Raw genomic sequence first — 14,284 nt, 5'->3', positions numbered from 1 at the left:
CTACTGGAGCCCTGCTGCTCTCAGGGGTGGAAAGCTCTTGAAACACAAAGCCCTTCCCATAGGATCAGCCAGGAACAGTCACTTTTTTCCAGGAGCTGCACTTTTTGGGAGGCTCCTTGTCCTGGTGGCTCTGCCAGGTGATTACATGAGTTGGGTAATAAAAAAATAAAAAAACCAGGCAGTTTCCTGATTGTATTTGCTCACTCAGGAGAGGTCAGGGTGAAGTTTGTGGGGCCACAAGAGGACTCTGTGTATGATTTGGTCCTGCAGTACCAGCTCTTGGACTGTTGTGAGCAGATGGCTGACCTGTAGCAAGGTGGTTTGGGCAAGAGCAGGCAATTCCAGGGTGATTGTTCCCACTTCTGGGGTGTTGGCCAACTTCTCCCACCCTTATGAACACGTTGGTTGGAGTTCCATGGAGAAATTCCTATGAATGGCTTGTATGAGTTCTCTGTCTCCTGGGAGAGGAATGGGTCTGGTGGATAGCTGGAAGTGTCTTCTCCAGGGGCCTTACAAGAGTTTGACAGCCCTAGATCCAATCTCCTTTTGATTTTGCATTAATTTCCAGTTCACTCAGCTGAAATGCCTCATGTCAGACAGTAAATCTGAATGAAGGTGAGTGAAGATGTGGGCAGGCAGCAGCATCCTGGGAGGAGTGGAGGAAAACACAAACAGGAGCAGGGGCTGAGCTTGTGAAATTTGCTGGTACCACCAGGTTTGTGGCAGAGGGCTTGGGTTAGCATTCCTGCTGGAGAGGAGATTGTGGTGGTCTGGTCATTTCCCTGCAAGTCACTTGAAACAGGGACCTGCTTGAGCAGGCAGATATTTGCTTTTTAAAATGCTGTGAAATCATATTATGGCTGGACTTGTGTCTGGGCTCCATCGTAGAGCCAGAGTAGCTAAACTGGAGGAAAGGGAGGAGTCCTGAGTGTGAAGGCAATCCTGCTGGTCACTTTCCTTTTGGTTTTTTTTTTTGTTTTTTTATTCCCCAGGACTGCAGTCAGGGTTTAGTGAATTGCTTGGCATTCTGTATTTTACAAAATGGAAAACAAACACCACTAGAGAGCCACAGTCCTAACCCCTACAGCACCATCAGGACCCTCACAGTTAGGTCCTTATTAGGCTTTGGAGTTTCTGATTAAAAAGGCATGTGTTTAGTGGTGCTGAACAGAGAAAAATCAAGTTATATTTTGCCTTTTCTCTCTCTACAGACCTGCCTGTGCTGCCACGAAACTTGAGATGCTGCCAGTAAGAACAGAAATCAGATTTCATGCATCTAACAACCCGTAATGCCATCCTGCTAGTTATTAACCATCCAAAGTGGCTCTTGAGCTGCAAGCAAGCAGTGTGAGCTCTGGGCTTGGAGGGGAAACTAGGGAGCTGTTTTCTGGCAATGTAAGTAGCTCAGACCCCGCTCTGTTGGAAGGAAAAAAATCACAATAACCTCTTTTCCTCTCCTCTCTCTCCCACTCACCATTACTAATTTATCCTGATTGTAATGGCTTCTATTTGCTCTAAGCAGATCTTGTTCCTTTCCTGGGAAGACTTGAACCAGCTACAAGGACATAATATCCCCAGTGGAGGATCTGTTCCTGGATTCAGGCAGGCTCAGGCAGACATAATGTTCTCTTGATGGGAGCCCCCCCTTTTTTGACTGGTAAACTCATGACCCTTTTAATGTGATCACGATCACACTGGGACAGACACTGGGACTTGCATCTGGACTCTGCCATCCCATAGTAGTGAGCTGATGTCTAATTTACTGTCACTGGGAAGCATTTTACAAATGTTTTTATGTCTCCTCAGAAACCCAGCTGACTCTTTGCTCCACGCACAAACTGGTGGGGCTGGAGGCTACATCATCTGGGTGCTGTGTGGCACCAGAGGGTGGCCCTGTCACCTGCAGGGACAAGGTTGTCCTCTCTGCATGTCCAACCCATGTGGATCACACTGTATGAGAGCTGAATCTTCCCTGTCCATTCAGGTTGCAAAGCAAATGCTAACACTGCCCTGGAGCACTGCTGTTGACTCAAGAGGCCTCTCTGGTTATTTCTGAAGTTTCTGGTGTCTCTCCCACATTCTCCCATTATCACAGATCCTGGCTGGCTTTGCAGCCCCAACTCTGTGGCATTTTTAAGCTTCTCAGCAGAACCTCCTGCTCAGGGGCTGGGGCATTCTGAGGTTGGGCAGGTGCTCTCTGCTGGGCCCTTTGTTCCCCTATAGCCCAGGGAGAGAGAGCTGTGGTGGTGGAAGATGGTTCAGCTCATCAAGCTGAGTGGGCTAAATAGCTCTAAAGATGTTCCTGCCTCTCTCTGTTGGCTACAGAGGGAGCCTGGACACCTAATGTAGGAGAGACATTTAGATAATGTGTTCTTATATTAATGGGGGAACCATTAGTGGGACAACAGCATCACTCAGCCATAGCTATATTTATCAAGCCTGTGTCTGTCTGCTGCACTGCTTTTGATTTGATCCCCTTGTGAGACTGGGGGACCAGTCATCTGCAGGATGCCACCCCTGGAGCCCCAACCAGGATGCTTGGAGCTGCCTTGGTGTGCAGTACTCCATTGCTCACTAAAAGTGTTTTGCCAACAGGTTGGCATTTGGGGAGGCAGGTTAGACAAGCTTCCTGGGGACAGAGCTGCCAGTCTGCCACAGAAATCCATGACTACAAAAGGCCAAAAGCCAAGGTGGGACAGAAGCTTCACCGTGTGCCTCCTGGCATCCAGCCCTGCCTGTGCTTCCCTCCTGCTACTGCTGCTGAAGGCTCTCAGGCTGTCACCTCATCACAAAGTCCTAAATTACCCTCTCAGTGCCTGCTGTCAGTTCCTGAGCACTGTGTGGTGCCCTTGGCTTTACACTTGTCTGCACTACCCTGACTAACTGTGGGTATCAGGTAAATAATAAGCATTAAGTCTCCTAATACCTTCCCCCTGTCCTGGGTTTTACAGCTAGCAGGTTGTGGGGACTATTGGGTCCCTGTCAACAATGTAATCTGTATCCATGTCACATCTCCTGGACAGGCCTAATTTGACAGGGAGGTTTTTTGGAACTAGGTAATAAATTGTTTGCTATGTGTGGTTACCCAGCCATGTTCTCAGCATTCCCATCACCCTGGTGTTTGGCCCGTGGGTTCTGACACATTTGGTAGCATACACTCACTGGGCTCCACTTGGGTGGAGCTTATCCCTGCAGTGAGGAGCAGCTGGATTGGACTGGAAATCAAACCCCTGAGGGCTGGGGACTTCACCCTGCAGATTGACTGCACTGCTGGGTCCCCAGCACGTGTCCATTGCAGGAATGGGCTGGCTGGGGCAGCTCCTGTGCAGCCAGCCCTGCAGCCAGGGATTGTGGCTGATTGATTGTTTTTTGTATCCTTGGAAACTGAAAGGGCATTAAAATTGCATGGTGCACACAGAGCTGATGCACTCTCCTTGTAGTGCTGCCATGGGCGTGGAGTTGGATTCAACCTCCATCTGCCAGGTGTAAAGGGCACTGGCTTGTTTTGGAGTAAAACTAAACCATAACTGCACAAATTTAGAGGGAATTACCTCTGTGACTCACAGGGCTGGTGTCCAGGAGGGGTGTCTGGCTCCCAGCCATCCCTGACCATGGCTCAATACCTTCTCTTTGTGGCCAGCCATAGCAAGCCTGGGCTTTAAGGTGGAGAGGAGCTGCTGGCCTTGAGACCATCTCACCTCTACTGGTTTCCATGGCAGGCAGCTGGGCTGGACCCTGCTGGTGGAGTCCCACCAGTTCACCCAGTAGATGCAGGAGCCTGGCCTCTGTACATGGTCCAGCCATGCCCTTCTCTGTGCTGAGGTGGTTCCCAGGCAGCTCTCCCCCAGCCCACGTAGGTGTGAGGAGAAAGAGGCCCCACTGGAATCACCCCCATAGCCAGGGGAAGGAGTGCTGAGGGGTTGCCCTTAGCCCAGGGCTGCTGACAGCCCTCAGAGGAAGTGGCTCCCAGCATCAGCTTGTTGGCTTCTTCAGCTCCTGCAGCCTGTCCCCAGCCAACAAACCTGCTTTTCCATCAAATCTAGGTTACTCTCAGTCTCTCTCTTTGAGACACCAGATTTTCCATTTTCTAAAACAATACCAGAACAAAGGCTCTCCCAGGATCTCATTTTCTCACACCTTCTCATTTGCTAATTAATATTGTGGCTGCCCAGCCACAGTGTGTATTCATCTGTGTGTGTGTGTGTGTTCAGAGAAGGTGGAAATATTACCTGCATCACAGGATCCTGCAGATTTATTTGCTGGGCAAAACAGGTCCCTGATGCTCTAGGAATTCCTCCAGCTCCAACAGCATTTCCTGGGCTCCTTGGTGATCTCCTCAGCTCCTCATAGCCCTACAAGCCAGGGTGCTTTGGCTGTTCCCTGTTGTAGCTCATGTCACTGCCATGAAGTGTTCCCCAGCACCTCTGCCTTGAGATACCTCCTGGAGATGCTGCTGGATGTGGGTTGCCTGGTGCCTGCTGAAGTACAGCCAGAGCTGTGGAAGAAATGGAATGAGGTGGCAGCATGTGTGCATGCACAGGGAGGGGAGAAAACCAGTTAAGAGAAACCACAATTTGTTGTGGGCTTGAACTAATGGGCATTGAATACTCAGAAATCATACAGTAAAGTGCAACAGATCCCCACAAAGCATTGCTGGCAATGAGTCACTGGTTAATGTACTCCTAACTTGGATTTATAGGTTTAATATTTTTCAGTTGGGCAGTTTCTGATGCTGTGCAGATTGCTTCATCAGTTTTCTTTCCTGTCCTGAGGTACTTTAAAATAGGATCTTTTGGGGTTGTGATTTTTTTTTTTTAATAAAGGTATTATATTTCAAAGGGTATTGAAAAAATTCCTTGCCATTTATTCCTCAAGACTTGAAATGGTCTCTCTAATGTCCTAGTCTGATTTGCAGGCTGGCTAACTATCTCATATCTACATAAATGCCCTTTTTTTTTTGTTTTGTTTTTAAGGATCTAACGTGAATGTGTTTATTTCAATCGTGGCCATGCAGGAGGAACTCTTCATGAAACAATCTGTACTTAAAAAAACCCAAAGCACCAGCACTTTCATAATTTGAAAAAAGAAAAAGTGTCAATAGTCTTTTTTTTTTTTTTTTTTTTTTTTTTAATGTCTGACTTAATATGCACGTTTTAGTCACTGCTTTTAAAACTATACATGCTCATTTTTTCCCTTTCAGAGATCAAGACACTGCTGAGTGATGAACAAGGAGGTGCTCGAGCTCAGCTGTATCCCACAGAGCCAGGTGAGTGTGTCCTTGTGCTGCCTGTTTGGGACAGACTGGGGACAGCCTGGTCAAAAGGAGGACTTTAGAACCCGAGGTATCCATGTATTCACTGTGTGATGTTGGCAGCTGCTCAGGTTCCTGAACACTGTGCTTGGCCCTGTAGACCCAAGAACCTGCTCGAGCAGAGTGAGGGAAAATGGATTTGTTAAGATTTGTGGGGTTTAAGTTCCTGGGCATCCGATGTCTGAAACTATCAATTTTTGATACTGTACTCGTGGCTATGCTGGATCCCATGAGTCTATCAGTAGGACACCTTACTGTTACCATTGTCCCCTTCCAGATAAGGCCGGCTCAGTGCAGGTGCCCCAGGGCAGTGGTGCAGAGGCTCTCCCAAAGCGCCAGGAGCCCTTGTGCCGCCCCCATGAGCCGTCACTGCGATGCGAAGCCCCTGACTCAGTGGTGAGGAACCTGAAGCAAGACTCGAGGGTTTGGAACACGGAAAGGTGCCAAGTGCCCCGCTCAACCCTCCTGTCCTGCGGGAAGAGTTGGGGAAGGTTTCCTGTGGCCTCTGCCCCTTCGCTTTGGGGTGCACCTGCCTGCCCGGCTCCTCCTTGGCCCTGGGCTCGGCTCAGCTCCCCCTCACAACCCTGGGGCTCCCCCCCAGCCCCGTGTCCCCCTCATTCCCGGGCTCCCCCCCGGCCACCCCCGCTGCCCCGCACGGTCCCGCCCCGCCCCGCCCCTGCACGGCTCCCGCAGCGGCCGCGATTCGGGGGTGGCGGCTCCTCCCGGCAGTGCGGTAGGAACGCAGCCGCCATTGCATCACGGCCGCGCCTCCATCCCGCAGCCCCGGCACCGGCTGCGTGCACCGGGTACCGACGGGTACCGGCGGAGGGGAGGGCAGGATCGCAGCAGGGAGAACGGGAACCGAGCGGGGCCCTCAAGAAGCGGTTGCCGCATCTTCGGCGGCCGCACCGTCAGGGCTTGAGGCGGCCACCGGTACCCGCTCGGCATCCTCGCAGCACCGGGCCGGGACTGGGAGGGATGCTGCGCTGACGGAGGGTGCCGGGCCGGCCATGGGGCCCGCCTGAGCGGTTCGACCGCCGCGCAGGTAGCCAGGGCCGGCCCCTTGGGCATCACCGGGCCCGGCCTTGCGGTGCGATCGGCGAGGAGGAGGAGGAGGCGGCGGCCGCCCCCGGAGCCGCGGACCGGGGATGGGCGGCGCGGCGGGCAGGCGCTGAGGCGGGCGGGCGGCAGCAGCAGCATCAGCAGCATGGAGGCCATCTGGCTGTACCAATTCCGCTTGATCGTCATCGGCGATTCCACCGTGGGCAAGTCCTGCCTGATCCGCCGCTTCACCGAAGGACGCTTCGCCCAGATTTCCGACCCGACGGTGGGGGTGGATTTCTTCTCCCGGCTGGTGGAGATCGAACCCGGCAAGAGGATCAAGCTGCAGATTTGGGACACGGCCGGGCAAGAGCGGTTCCGGTAAGACCGGGGTGGGGACTGGTGGGGCCGAGCATCACAGCTTGTACACATCCTATACGCGGCCATTTAGGGGTCGACACCCCCCCAGTGGCCGCGTGCAGGATGTATAGGATGTGTAGCGTGGAGGTGTGAAGGAGCAAACCCCGCTCACGAAGGCAGCGCTGGGGGCTGGGGATGTTTTGGGGAGTTGTGTGAGCATCAGAGGATGCACTTGCTCCTCCCTCGGTGTTCCGCGGGATGTTCCGCAGCTGAACGCACATCTGGGGTGGCCGAGTGCAATGGAATATGGGGTCTGATCCTCTGCGGTTACAGCAGAGATCAGCTGTGGGTAGGACAGAGAAAGGCTGTGACAAACCCTTCGGTTGTGGCCGTGCAGGGAGGGCAGGTGCTTTCTAGAGGGCTTGGGAGGTGCAGTGATAGTAACGAAGGCTTGAGGAGGAAAAAGAAAGGAGGCGTGTGGGACCGTGCCAAGACTTTCCCACAGAACTGCAGGGTCAGAACATCAATTGTGGCTGACACAGGCTCAGCCCCAGCTGAACAGGGGGCTGGTGTCATCAGGGAATGCCTGGTGCTCAGACAGTACTCATTTGGAAGGGGTGTACCCTCAGTGTACCCCCTCCTCCCCCCTCTTTGCTTGTATTTTTTTAGCATCTTTATTAACCCTCATCCTCTTTTCCATCCTCCCCCTCTGGGAGCACTTTCCTTGCTCTGCATCTCCACGCAGGTTCCCTGAGCTTCTCCTCGCCTGCTGTAATCACTCAGCTGGGGAATGTTTTGGTTTCATTCAATGGATGAAACCTCCACTACCTCCCACCCTTCTCACCTCCTCCCTTCACATCTGTGTCTCTGGCATCTGGCCCAGGATGTGCAGTATTTGGTCCTTAGCCACTGACAGGTTTGGTTTTTGTGTTTTGTTTTTTTTCTTCTGCCACCTTGCAGCCTTTCAGGGTAAGGAGCTGCTGCTTTATTCTGCTGAGAGAGGAGGTGCTTTAGCTTGCATTGCATCAGCTTCCAGCTTTGGAGCTCGGGCTGAGGGCTGTAGAAAACATTCCTGGGTGCTCCCTTGCTCCTGCTTTTGCTGTGAAAAGCAAAAGCTGTTGGATGGCTTCAGTTTCCTTGCTTTCAGGCATTAGGAAGTTTGTGGCCCTGGAGGCTGCTTACCCTTAGTGCTGGGGGTTGACCCAACCCAGCTCTGGGGTTTGTAAGCATGATGAGCAGGCGACCTTCAGCACAAGGGCAGGCAGCAGCAGCATTCAAAGGCAGGAAGAGTGCAAGGGGCAGGAACAAAAGTGACATAAAAAACCCCACAACACACTGTGCAACTTTGAAATGCCCTTGCTAGAGCACAGGCTTGAATTCCCAATGTGAAGATCTAGAGGGAAGTCAGCCAACTCAGGTGCCTTTATAGTGCATGAAAATGATGGGGAAAAAAAATAATCAGGCAAAAAGTCTGTTTTGTGTTTATCCCTTTCAGATCACCTTTAGCCCTGTGGCAAATTGTGCCCTCTAGAGACAGCAAGCCCCTGGGCTGCTCCTGCAAGCTCTTTTTCTTGGCACAAGGCAAGCAGTAATTGCTACTGGAATAAGCTGAAGCCTCTCAGGCTCGTGGGCAGAGGCAAGAAGCACGATGGTGCAGATGCTCTCCAGAACCTTCAACTTTTTTATCATAGCACAGGGAATTTCTTAAGAAGGAAATTTGCAAGAATGAGATCTGCTTTTTCACAGGGTTCTCTGATGTGAGCATTTCCAGTCTGCCTTGTGCACTTTAACAGCTGCCCCACAGAGAAGCAGCCACTGTGGTTATTTTGAAGACACCTTGTCGGCAGTCTCTGCTCTGCAGCTGTGCTGCATTTCTGCTCTTCCTGACCCCTGTTGTGAGCTCTTTCACTCACCATAAATTAGAAACAATTTCCGTGCAGTTAAGGCTTAAATTACAGTTAAATACGTGCCATCCTCTTTTGTCAGATCACACCCCAAAAACATCCTGCCTGGGACAGCACTGAGGCTGCTTTGGAGATGTAGATGAGCATGGTCCAGTTCTGCCTGGATCCAGCAGGTTTTGCCCATTTCTGGTTGCTGAAATACTGTGACTGCCTTGTCTGAAACGTGCTGTTGTGTAATGCTAACAAAAGCAGAAGCATGTGCAGCACTGTGTCCCCAGGACTCTGTGCCACCACTGATAGAAGAGCAGTTTCCTTCCGGCCAGCAGCTCTCCCTGGGCTGGGGGGGGAAGGCTCATACCAGTAGCTGTGGGCACAGGAGTCCCCACCATGCCAAACAGAAGCAATGCCTTGATGTTAAAACTTGGCCAAAATAGGTGAAAATACCCAAACTGCTCTTTTTTGAGCATGGTGGGAGGTGGGTGTCTTGGAAGGGAACTGGGGAGTAGCATGCAGCTTGAAGGCAGTGTTGTGTGCTTCCTGCAGGTCAGGAAGGAAAAGAGTCTGAAAAAGCTTTCAAGAAAAGGCACTGAGACCTTTACTTTGTTTTATCTCAGAGCAGTGTTCAGCTTGGAACCTGTCATGGCTTTCCCTGGTACCTGAGGCATTGTTGATGTTGGCAGGAGGAGCCAGGGCTGATGCACCAAAGACCAGGGAGAAGCAGAAATGCCTGTGACAGCGTGGGGGTGAATTCAAAGCACCAATATCTCTTTGCAGCTGGCTAGAGAGCAAAAGGCAGCTCTAATTCCCTCAGTGCCAAATGTACAGAGCTGCTGTTATCCCTCAGCCACATAACTGGGAGAGGAGAAATTACCCGGGTGCAGCCAACTATCTTCCCTCCCCCCATCTCTTCTGGCTGTCTTCAGTTTTGGCTGTGGATTTTCACCCATCACTGCGTATCTCTTGATAAAGCAATCCTTGAAAACTCCAATTCATCCTTTCCTGGGGCAGTTTCACTAGATACAAACACACAATAACCCCTAGACCACACTTGTGAGTTCAAAAAAAGGACTTGTCCCCAAGGGGAAAATGTGCTTATGTGTTCCCAGCAAGGAAAGTTCAGGCCTGAGTATGAATTCCTCCAGGGACTGGAATTGATTATTGCTTCTGGATTTAGAACAAATCCATGACTGTGCAGAAACCCCACAGTTTTACAGCTTCTTGGTTTTTCCACGTGCAGAAGTAGTTGAACTGTAGCTCTGCTCAGCCTCGTGGTGTCATGTGCTGCTTCTGGATGGGTGGCAGTCTGCCCTTGCTTGGGAGAGTTGTGGAAGATGTGCTCCATTTTTCAGCTCTTGTGGCTTGGGGGGGTGTGTGTGTCTTTTTTGGTTACTGTTTTGATGTTGTTGGAAGGAACAAGACCAGCAGCAGTGCAGGTTCCCAGTGGCACAGTGGGAGAAAGCACCAGGATGTCCCTGTGCCAAGGCCTTGGGTTTATGGAGGGGAGTTACAGCCCCAGGGTCAGCCTTCCAAATCTGTATCCTCCTTGTTTTGTGCCCCCTCAGAGAGTGTTGGGTGTTTGGTTACAAATGAACCTTGAATTTGTTACAGTGCTCCTGAACCCATGGGCTAGACAAGGTGTCCAGAGAACGTGCATGGTTGGGGATGGGACACTTGAGCCTTACAGCAAAGGGCATACAGAAATCCATGATAGACAACAGGGACCAAAAATAGTGTGGTGGTGGGGATTCTGAACAGAGCTTTAATAAATCAGTAGCACAGTTACCCAAGGATGAAATGTTTAAGCCAGGATTAGCTGTCTTTTTGAATGACAAGCTCCAGAGAGCATGAGCTCAGAGCAGGAAGACATTGCCTGAGTGGCCTCCCCTGCCCTGTGTTCTGCAGGGTAGAGAGGGTGGTGGTGACACTGCTTGCTTAAACAAAGATGGATGTTCAGAAGGGCTACGTTTGGATTAAGAAAACAAAAAAATAATATTCAGGAGAAACAAACAAGCAAAACCCCACCTTAAACTCAGCCCTTCTTCCCAGGCAGCTCTAACTGATGCTTTTTGTTGTTTCTCATTCATTTCCAGGTCCATCACCAGAGCCTACTACAGGAACTCGGTGGGTGGACTCCTCCTCTTTGACATTACCAACCGCAGGTCCTTCCAGAACGTCCACGAGTGGCTAGAGGAGACCAAGGTGCACGTCCAGCCATACCAGATTGTCTTTGTTTTGGTAGGTCACAAGTGTGACCTTGACACCCAACGACAAGTGACCAGGCACGAGGCTGAGAAACTGGCAGCAGCCTATGGGATGAGGTACATCGAGACCTCTGCTCGAGATGCCATTAACGTGGAGAAGGCCTTCACTGACCTGACTCGAGATATATATGAGCTTGTTAAAAGGGGGGACATTTCAATCCAGGAGGGATGGGAAGGGGTAAAGAGTGGGTTTGTCCCAAACGTAGTGCACTCTTCAGAAGAAGTGGTGAAATCAGATAGGAGGTGCTTGTGCTGAGCTCTTCTAGTGAGGCAAGTGGTGATGAACTCTACTAACCAAACCTACTTTACTAAGTGAACTCGGTGTGACAGAAAGGAGAGCAACACTCCTGTTGTGAACAGCCTCCCACCTTGTTTTGGACACCAGAACAGATTCCCCTCCTCCCCCCCCGGAGAGAAATGTTCTGTTTCAATGAATCTTTCAGAACTGGGGGCTACAAACCTAACGGAGAGTGAGGGAGGGTGCCTGGTGTTGTGAGGAGGCAGGAAGCAGCAATGAGGGGCTGCACCAGACGGGCGAGAGAGCTGGATGGGCTGGCATGTGCCAGGGTACTGTACATCTCCTCTTTTCAGTAAATCCACAGCTCCATGCTGGGTGTTGCAGCCACAGTATGGCTACTTGAGAAGTGTGACAGACAGGCAGACAGAAAGACAGAGGACACCTTTGTTTGTGTCAGCTGTTTATTAGCAGGAAGCTGTGAAGCCAGCACAGGTACCAGTTCCTCATATGGAAACTTTTCCTCCACAGGAAGTTTACTGACATGGTATGCACACTTCTGAAATTCCTTTCTTATGTTCTTGAGCCTAATTCAATAGCAAAGAATAATCTGTGGGATTTAAAGAGGAAAAACAGCAGTTACCTGAGCAGTAATTTAAATTATTCCCTGCCCTCTGCCAGTAGTGCTTTTCTTGCTGTGCTGAACTGGGATTCTAAGTGACAACTCCTGCTCCAGTAGTAATTATCCAATGCATTTTTATGCATTTGCTGCCTAAGTGAGTACCTGAAAGCACCCTGAGGTCAGGGTTTCCCAATAGAATTCAGTGATCAAGAGCATTAAGAGAGTACCACGTCCTCCTACATGGCATCCTCAGGCTGGGGTGATGCAGCCAGGGACACACCAACATTTCTGTCTTGCTAACAGCACTGTGCTGACCTTTCAGGTGTCCTACCAGCCAGGTCAAAAGATTGAATGGAAAGGAAGGGGAAAAAGCCAAACACAAACCCAAAAGCCCAACAAAAATCAAATAATTAAAAAAAACCCACAAAAAAAAAACAACTCAAAAAGCTTAACTCAGGTGCGTCAGACATCCTAAAAGGTGAGATTTGCCTTTAGATAAGTTAAAGAGCATGGAAAGAACAATTTCCATCAGTACTTCCTGCTGCTGAAGTGTCATTTTCTTTCTTGGCCTCTGAGGAAGAAGGGAAGGGGGAGCACACACCAAAAGTGTCTGAGCAGTTGAAAGGGAAAGCCAGAAGACAAGCTCCAGAGTAAAAAAGAAAAAAGTTGTTTTCCTCCAGACTTTAATTTGACAAAAAGAGGCTCTGTCTCAGGGTGGGCATCATGGTGTGGTGGCCACACTGCAAAAGCTGGATGGAGGTGGATGGTTTCTGGGAATGCCCTTGACCACTGGAGTGGATCACTTCCACTCCTTTAGCTTAAGCTTTTGGTGTGCAGCAGGGTAACAGGGTAAACCAGGGGAGTTCAGCCTACTAAAAGCAAACAAAAAGACCTATAGTGATTTTTTTTTTTTTTTTTTTTTTTTTTTTTTTACTCAAGTTTGCAAGCTTTATACACCAAACTGGTAATGGGCAGGAGGGAGGGATTAGGTAAAAAAGCAGGGGAAGCAGCTAATGGTTGATTTAGGCCTCTAAGTAGAGAAGAAGAAAATACTTCTTATGGCTTTTTAAGCTACCCTGGCTATGAAAGTGTGGGGCCTCTTGATTGCTGTAGAGTTCTTCCATTTGAACCATTCCTCCCTTTGAACCTGTTCTTACAGTTGGCACCACATAGGCGACTCTGTAGGAAGAAAAAAATCTTGTGGTTTACATATTAAAGCTGTAGATAACTACAAAAACCAAACCAACAACCAAAAATCTGAAAATTAATAACATTTTTTTATTTTCAGTGGTCCAGGATCAGCTCTGGGGCTGTGCAGGGGATCAGCCATGCTGGGAGGGCACTGGGAGCAAACTGGAGGAAAAGAGGGGTGGTAATAGTAAGCTTGTCACATCTATAGAGGTTATAAACAGCAAAAACTGTGCTAAAACCCAGTAAATTCCAGTGGTGGTCAAGTTGAGCACTCTGAAGATGGAAAAAAAATAAAGTAAAATAAAATTTCTCTTTGCATAATCTCTTTTCAGGTAAGCACAGCTGGAGAGGAGTGAGGCAGAGCATGCAGGGGTTGCTAGGAGCAGGTCTGTTGGTCACATTTTGACAAAGAGGTAGGAAAGGGTGAGTTTCTTCAGTCTTAGAATGGACAGTCCACCAGGAAAGGGCTTTGGTCTGTCAGGGTCCAGCTGCCCAGGAGGTGTGAGCAGCTCTCCTGAAGGGAGAGTGAGGAGTTGGCTCAAGTGGTGTTTTAGCAATAGGCAAATGCTCTGATTCTCTGTGCAGGAACCTGACCAGCAGGGGAAAGATCACTGTTCATCAGACAGCCAATATTTTGTTTAGTGGGTTTTGGATATTCCCCTTTACTGCTCCCAGAGAAGAATTCCAGAAAGCCTGCAAGAGGAAATGCATTCAGGCCTTCAGAGAAAATGTTGGCTTTAAAAATACAAGTGTCATAATTCTGAAGAGGAACAGTACAGGAGACCATGTATGCAGTCTTAACTACTTAGAGGTAATAAATGGTTATATTAAATGATAGAGAAATCATTATATACATCCTTTTCTAATTCCTTGCATTTTCTAGACAGGTTATTAAAATATAGGAAATGTAGATTCATCTGTACAAAATTTGGAATGTTTTTTTCTAAGATGAAGAACTTATAGGATATGCTAAGAATTCTTTTCTAACAACTGGTTTTAATGCTTTGACTTCTAGTGCAAGAGAGATGTAGAGAAATCAGGTCAGACCCTTCACAGGAAAATGGGCAGGAACTTGGTCTTAAGACAAAAGGAAAGAAAAAAAAAAGGAAAAAAAAAGGAAAAGGTAACTTTCTGTGGTCTCTACCACATGTTAAAAGCAATCTGCATGTTAGATTGAAATTGCTCAGAACCTCCAGAATAAAAGCATCCTATACACTGTCCTAGCTTTCTGTTATGCACTGTAATGAAAAGTGAAATTACTGCTGTATTTAGCTGTCTGTATGTGATTGATTGAAAATATGCTTGTATTTAGCAAAACGGTTACCATGTGATAATGTGAATTCAAAACTTGTAAAGAAA

At 49.2% G+C, this 14,284-nt stretch overlaps 1 protein-coding gene across 2 annotated transcripts; it reads left to right on the top strand.

Moving 5' to 3' along the window:
• Positions 1-5,924: 5,924 nt before the first annotated feature.
• Positions 5,925-14,284, top strand: RAB39B (RAB39B, member RAS oncogene family). 2 transcript variants are annotated; one of them, XR_011728570.1, is made up of 3 exons: positions 5,925-6,733; positions 10,707-13,736; positions 13,941-14,284. XR_011728570.1 is itself a non-coding variant. In XM_071757496.1 (2 exons), exons 1-2 carry the CDS (start codon positions 6,519-6,521, stop codon positions 11,131-11,133), a joined length of 642 nt encoding a protein of 213 aa, XP_071613597.1. In that variant the 5' UTR covers positions 5,925-6,518; the 3' UTR covers positions 11,134-14,284. The 2 variants fall into 2 exon arrangements, 1 of the variants encoding a protein (XP_071613597.1); XM_071757496.1 differs by having other exon boundaries at positions 10,707-14,284.

This window comes from Heliangelus exortis, chromosome 14 (genome assembly GCF_036169615.1).
Source record: "Heliangelus exortis chromosome 14, bHelExo1.hap1, whole genome shotgun sequence".
NCBI lineage: Eukaryota > Metazoa > Chordata > Aves > Apodiformes > Trochilidae > Heliangelus > Heliangelus exortis.
The sequence above is the reverse complement of the archived record's forward strand: the minus strand, read 5'-3'. Positions and strand labels throughout refer to the sequence as shown.